We start from the raw sequence: 7,712 nt of genomic DNA on the forward strand, positions 1-7,712 counted from the left end.
TACTATGTAGGGACTTAGGGAGTTTGTTCCAAGCTTTCTTCTTGATTGTTGGCGCAAAGGTATGAACGTTAGAGACCATTATAGTATAATACCAACTCGCACCTCGATTGAAAATAGTGTAGAAAATATCAGTATTTGTAAAGTAGTTAAGACATATTTATAACTCGAAGGGTATATATAACCGAGCACAATAGAATAAAATATTGTAAGTATAATAGTTACTGTTTATAGAAGCGCAAAATAGTGATATTTGGGTAAAGAGATGATTACTTAGGTAACCCATTAGCGCCCATTGTACCCTCTTGGGTACACGTACACCTGGGTTACGGAGTTTGATTCGATTTTCTACTTACTGTAAGACTGTAACTCTACCTAACAGCATTAGAAAAATGGTGGGTTCCCAAAACTGGGCGTGGGCGCTAATAGGTTAAATTAGTTACTGGTGCAATATAAACAAGTAATATACCCGAGTAATATTATAAATACAAGTATAAATGTTAAGGCATTTTCCTGCAACGCAAAAATGTGTAACTTCACTTTTCATGTTAATTGTGTATCCCTACCTACCTACTGTTTTCTATGTGGCTTGCACACTTTCACTTTAAATATTAATTTGTTTTATTAATAAATTATTAATTAAAATAATAATCTCACCAACAACTTTCTTTTATAATTATAATGGGCTTACTCATGGCCACAGACTAGCCGAGGCGAAGACGTGGCCTACGATGGAGCGAGCCTGCCCAGAAGAATTTCATGTAAAATGTTGCCAAGTCGAAACAATAAGAGGCTCGCACTGTCAAAAAGTTATCAGATCTCTTGTAGAGCCAAGCTTCTAACTCTACAAGCCCTAACTTCACAAACTCTACACTTTAGTCAAAATATGTCGCGTGGCCGTTTCGCTACCGTCATCTTCACATGGATGGGCAAGGTGAAAAATGTATTCACTATTCATTATATTTTATTATACAATCGTTTTTGTAGTAACGAAACGGCCAAGCCACATATTTTGACTAAGGTGTTGAGTTTGTAAAGTTAGGGCTTGTGGAGCTAGAAGCTTGGCTCTACAAGAAATCTGATAACTTTTTGAACAGTGCGAGCCTTAATGGTTTCGTCTTGGCAACATTTTACATGAAAATGTGTTTGGTGGGAATTCACTTCTTTTTTTGGAAGTTACTTATGACAATATTCCATCTAATAATTTGAAGGGTTGGGGGAAGGGGGGTAATTAACTATTAAAAATCCTGAAATACGTATCTGGGAACATCTTTTATACAATCTGAACTGAAAAAAAAAAAAACAGAACCCTTATAGGATCACTCGTGCGTCTGTCTGTCCGTCTGTCACAGCCTATTTTCTCCGAAACTACTGGACCAATTAAGTTGAAATTTGGCACACATAATGTAAGTTTTTGACCCAAAGACAGACGTGTAACGTAAATAAATGAGTTTTAAACACGGGGGCCACTTTTGGGGAATAAATTAGAAAAAAAAAACAGTTTTACAAACTATGATATATCGTGTTACGTATCAAATAAAAGAGCTCAATTTAAGAATCTCTAATATATTTAATTTAGTATAGTTTAGCGTTATTCAAGAAAATAGACAAAAAATGACCCCCCTTTATCTCCGAAACTAGGAACTGGGTCTAAAATTTTGAAAAAAATACTCAAAATAGTTTTTTACCTGTATATGACAGGAAAACCTATTATAAATGTGCAGTCAAGCGTGAGTCGGAGATAATTACCTAGTTTTTGATCCGACCCCTACGGGTTATTTAAATACATGTCACTCACGTTACACATAAAAAAATACATTGTCAAATATCGTGTAATGTACGGAACCCTTGGAACGCAAGTCCAACTCGCACTTGGCCGGGTTTTTTTTAACTGAAACTAGTATGTTGTAAAACGTCTACAGCTCACAGAGCCACTAGTAGTAGTAGTGGCCCCGTTCGACTGTTCACTCAATTTCACACAAAAGGTGACATTCAGGTGGCAACTGCAACTGCATTTCTGTTGTAGCATCAATGCGTCGACGTTGACGAGGGCGCTGTCACTGTCAATTTGCTTGATAAAATGAGTGATGGGTTAAACGTGATCGCCAGTAATGCGGCAACGACTGTCAAATTTTATCAAGGAAATTGTCAGTGACATCGCCCGCATCAACGCCGCGGCAGTAATGCAGTATCAGTTGTGATCCGAATGTCACCTATACGTGCCTTTACTTATAAACTGATAATAGTGATAATACTGTCAATAAAATAGATAGCTATTTGGATGACACTGAATCCGGAATTCCCAAGATCAATCAACACATTTGGGAAATTATCACAAATCTTTATCTGCTTTTCATGTATCTTCGAGGTATTTCTACTGTAGGTAAGTAGATATAGGCGGCTACGTTTTTACCTACCTACATGTTATTAAAAAAAAAACATTTATTTCAGATGTTGGTCCATACAATGTTAGTTGTTTTGTTACCTACGGTAATCTTAAGCAAACGTTACTAAAAATAGTAAAAATATTATTATTATGAAATATGACTGCTATTGAAGGTAAAAATAGGAATAAGTACCTACATATTTTTTTAAGCATCATAGCCATTTTTATCTCAAAAATTTGGATCATAGGTGTCTATTGTAAGCCGCTAGCTACTATTAAGTACCTAATGTTGTAATCCAGTTATCTGGCTTTCAAAATTACACGATTTTATATCTTAGGCATCCATTAATTAATACAATTTTTATTTTTTTTAAAGTTACATTACATTTTTTTAACAATAATAAGTATATCTGTAAATATAAAGGATAAATAAATATAATTCGCCGCACTTCGTCTTATAACACACATGTTTAGTTCTTGTACCGAACCTACAACATCCTGTATGATATAAAACAAGACGGATAACGCCTGTCAAATAAACCCAATGTTATCTCGGGAAGCCCAAACCAAAAGAGTTAGCCTTACGAGATAATTTCAATGGGTGGCTATCTTTCACTTTCGTTTTGTACGAGTATATATATAGTTCCCGTGGCTAGTTATGCATCAAAACACATTGCACGTTTGAAGGAACTTATTATCCCTATACACTGAGAGCGAACACTTACAACATCAACTGCAAGTAGGTGACGGTTTATTAAGTTTTATAACAAAATTAGTGTAGTTTTTCTTGATCAAGGAGGTCTATTCACATTTTAGAAATCACAATGTGACTTGATATTGATTTGACATTACTTGCAATACAACTTGCGCGCACCGATAAGTATCTACGAACGAGATACACTAAGTACCTACCTCTATGTAAAGTCAAATTAGTATCAAACCAAGCAAATTTAATCTTTATTTATCCTCTGGCCGAACACCTATAAAAAGGCATAAGTACTGCCATTTTTTTAAATATTTATTTTAACAAGTCAAAATTGCATTTGTCTTGGCTAGTTTTGGTTTGTGGGTGGCTAGAGCCTAGGTTTAACTTCTAGTGTTCGAGAAGTTTCATTTTATAACTTTTATAAGGTTACGTTTTCAAGAAATAAGCGCAGGAGCCTTAAACCCATCAAACTTTTACAAAAAAAAACATTTTGTTCATGATTACGATGGACTCGGACCATTTATAAAACACATGTTTAAAAAAAAGTAAAACGGTAGGTTCTGATAGGTAGGTAGTTAAAAACTACCCGTTTCTAAGTATGTACTTGCAATATTATCTCTCAATTGGTCTTATATATAGCCTTAAAAATACACGAAGAATTAAAATGTTTGTTTTCGACGTGAATAAATTATGTATGAATCTGTGTTTTAATAACCTACATTACGATACAAGTGCGAAAAATAGGAAATTCGCAACGGAGTGTTTTAAGTCGACACGAGTTGCAAATTACCTATTCGTACATGTATCGTACAACGTTTTACAGTAGGTAGGTACATATGGCCCTTTAAATTTTCGACATAGGTAGTTACGTAAATTCTCGCACTAGTGCGGTAAAGTAGCACCATAAATATGTATTGTAAAAGTTTTTAATTTAATTTCAGATATGTCGGGCCCCGGTGATAAAAGGGAAAAGCCATACCGCCCCCCTCCACACGAAAGACCGCACGCGCCCAATGACACCAAGGGAGGGAAGTGATACTAGGAACATCTCCAATTCCCCAACTCGGCCGTAAATCGAGATTAAATAAATATCTATAAGTATATAATGTATATTTGTTAGATGTAGAAGCTTAGTCGATTTAAAAAGATAAGACTTTAGTTACATAAGATTTTTATTCACTTATACAACTCACACAATGATAATATACCTAATTAACTCTTATACCTACTGTAACGCTTTGAATCTCTTAATAAAATATTCAAACAAACGCTTATCTTTTCATACGTCGACGTGCTTGTACCTCCACGCCCGCACGCATGGTGCATGGTGTTTACATGCCACCATATATTTTAAGTAGGTACATATACCTACATTAACTGTGAATACTGCAATGATATTACAATAGGAAATTCAGCATATTACGAAAAAATCTCTAATAAAAAAATAAACCTCTAGATGAGACCAATTTTTCTCATCGCTCGCATAAAGCACTACTATTAGACTACCTACCTAAAGAAGGTAGTGAGGTAGAAATCACTTACAAATAAATAAAAAAGTTCTACCGTAAAAAAACATGGAGGTGATATATTATTTGCCAGTAGGTACTATAAGTAGATAGTATTCTTAAATTTCTACATCAGCTATTGTAAAACGGTCATTATAATTAGCCATAAGTACCAAACAATTGCAAACTTGTCACATCGAATAGCGATAGTTTGAAACAAAAACAATTTTATTTTATAACCAAAGATTAATCTGTTCTTAAAAACAATTGAATGCAAATGATGCTGTAAGTAATAACGTTCATGACAGTTCCAATAATCAGGTGGTAGTCCACACGAAAAAGGTTACCAGCGGTGAACTGTAATTTATTTGTACTAACGAGTTGCTTGAATGTTTCTAGAACTTTTTTTCTGGGGAGATCTAAAACAAACAAATTATTGTAGGTAATTGTATTGTGGTATAGTAGAAATATAGTGTCAGTGTATTGAAATTCCACAAAGATAATGGTCGATTTCATAGTACCTACTTCGTAAGAATTTTTCAGAAGAAATATACAAATTAAAGTAGGTATCGAAAAGTACTTTAAACGCAGGTGTTGCAGCTAGCACATTTGTTTTGTTACACATGCGATGTGAGACTGTTGTTCCATAGGTCAAGCTGATTAAGTCATGAGATCAACTTCCCCATCCCCAATAAGAAATTCGGGAATGAAAAAACTGCTTCCGCGTTTTAGTTCCGGTCTTGTAATGAGATTTATTAATGGTGAAGGTCGTATAGATTTTTAATATATCAAATATGCCCAAATAAATAGATTAAAAACCCAGATCCGTTTTTGTAGAAATTAGTTACGACCCTCTCCTACGTGTCTTCTTATTCAGGACCACCATGACCAGGAGACCATGCTACAGATAGTAAGTGGTTGTGAACCATCGATGTCACATAATGTGTTTTCTTACCACATTTAAAGTCAATCAAACGCTTCATGATGAGTATTTCAGTCCACTCCACCTCCTGTCTTAACTGATCGTCTACAAAACAACAAAGACATGCCCAAATAAATGGTAGTAAAATTCTTATCGTTATTATCCAGGGACATTCTACCTACAACATAAAAAAAGTGTTAGAAGTGGGATGTACAATAATGTTATATAGCAATCAGTCACACGAACCTATTATACCTGCCGCCATTCAATCGGATTTACGCTCTCATGTTAGGCCACTCAAACTTTTAAAAACTCCGTTTTCTGAACCTACTGCACCTAAATAACATGAATTGTTTTAAACTGAGAGCGTAGCTTCGATTTTATGGGAGCGGCTTTAGGCGGCAGGTTCGTGTGACTCTTAAACGGTTTAACCATTATTAAAATACCTCTTCACAACTCATCAGAGTAACTCCAAGCACTGCACCGGAGAACATCATCCAAATAGTACACAATATCTGGAAAAAGTACAAAATCATATTTTTATTGTTTACAATTATTTGTATAATTAAATTCATCGTAATACTCAGATAATTTAACTTACTTGTTTTCCATGAAGCTTCTCTAATAATTGAACACAAGTGATTAAATCATCGTAAATTTTGCATAGGGATATGATACTAAAATTGGAATCCGAGACATCCGCTTCCATAAAATTAACATCGATATTTAAAAAATATCTGAACATGTTTGATTCCGTCGTTAAAAATGGTATTTCGGTGTCTTTTACATGAAACTGATTTGCCTTATTCAATAATTTATTTATGTTCCTTAATACAGCCAACACTAGGTGCAAATGAATCACTAAATGCAAAGTTGCCAAGTAACCCGGCACCATTATAAGAATAGTAAATTGGGCAAATTGTGGAATAAAGATTTCCATAAAAAATATTGGAATAAATACAACACTTGGCAAAAAAATCCACACATATAGTTTAAAAGCAATCATCTTTAAAATTTGATTAGTCAACTTCAAACGATTAAATATATTGCTGAATGTCATATAAAGCTCCGACCACAGTGTTGAGGGATGAAAAATGTCTATGATTAGTATGATTATATTGAATATTAAATCATTGATATCCGATATATCATCCAAGTAAGTTTTGATGCCTCCTTTAGTACTCTCATTGTCTGATGTAAAATCTAAAGCTATAAAGATAGTGATTACCATGACAGACCAAAATTTACTCCAATAGGTAACGTTAAATGCCTGCCCGTTCGACAACAGAAATGGTTTCTTCATGCCGAATGCGGTACAGAACCAATTAAAAACACGAAAATAATAATAAAACATTTTAAGGGTTAAAAGAGAACCGAAACCTATGTAAGTTCATTTGAGAATAATACTTATTCATTTAAGAGAGCCTTGAAATACGTTATTATTTTCAAATCAACTTCGGTTTCAACTGAAAGTAGAGCTTACAACTATTTGATGGGTAGGTATAACCTATCATTAAAGCTATTGGGTTTCAGATAAGATTTTATCTAAAAAAATAAACAAGACATAAAAAAGGCTTCATTTTAATTGAACATCTAATCAATCCTTTGTTAGTAGATGTAACTGGCGTAATGGATGACTCACGCTACAACGGCCCGGGCCCAGGACGGGGCGCCTGACACTTCAGTTTTCTATAGAAAGCATTGCTCGTGATCACCGATCACCTGTAAAGCCCGTCATAGAAAAATAAGTGTTAGGCGCCCGGGCCCGGGGTGGCCCGGGCCCGGACCACTGTAGCGTGAGTCATCCTTAATGGGTATCTTACTTCTAGTGCCTACCCACAAAACAAACCTTGTGCTTATATACAGTGGGATGGGATTAGGTCGATTTATGTAAGATTGTCCAATATTTATTTATTTCACTTATTCAACATGCAGTTATCATCAAATAGAGTAAATAGACAGTGACAGCCAAAGTGGGAAAATATGTACCATAGGCCTGATAGCGACTAACTTTGCACCTTATTATTTTGCCAAATTATGGATAAAATGCAACTTTCTCATCCGTTTTTGAAGAAAAATATATTTCGTCATGTAATGTGTCATGTGTCGTCGTCTCCAATAAAATCATTAAAAAGAAATTGCTTCCTAATTCATCATCAGAGTCCTAAGAAGATATGAGAAACAAAAGATTTATTT

At 34.6% G+C, this 7,712-nt stretch overlaps 1 protein-coding gene across 1 annotated transcript; it reads right to left on the reverse strand.

Annotated features, from left to right (window-relative positions):
- Positions 1 to 4,840: 4,840 nt before the first annotated feature.
- LOC134662125 (uncharacterized) lies at positions 4,841 to 6,914 on the reverse strand. Its single transcript, XM_063518396.1, has 4 exons — positions 6,118 to 6,914; positions 5,963 to 6,031; positions 5,550 to 5,694; positions 4,841 to 5,013 (listed from the first exon to the last, which is right to left on the reverse strand). The coding sequence occupies exons 1-4, from the start codon at positions 6,868 to 6,870 to the stop codon at positions 4,841 to 4,843; spliced, it is 1,140 nt and encodes a 379-aa protein (XP_063374466.1). The 5' UTR covers positions 6,871 to 6,914.
- Positions 6,915 to 7,712: the final 798 nt, after the last annotated feature.

This window comes from Cydia amplana, chromosome 2 (assembly GCF_948474715.1).
Source record: "Cydia amplana chromosome 2, ilCydAmpl1.1, whole genome shotgun sequence".
NCBI classification, from domain to species: Eukaryota; Metazoa; Arthropoda; class Insecta; order Lepidoptera; family Tortricidae; genus Cydia; species Cydia amplana.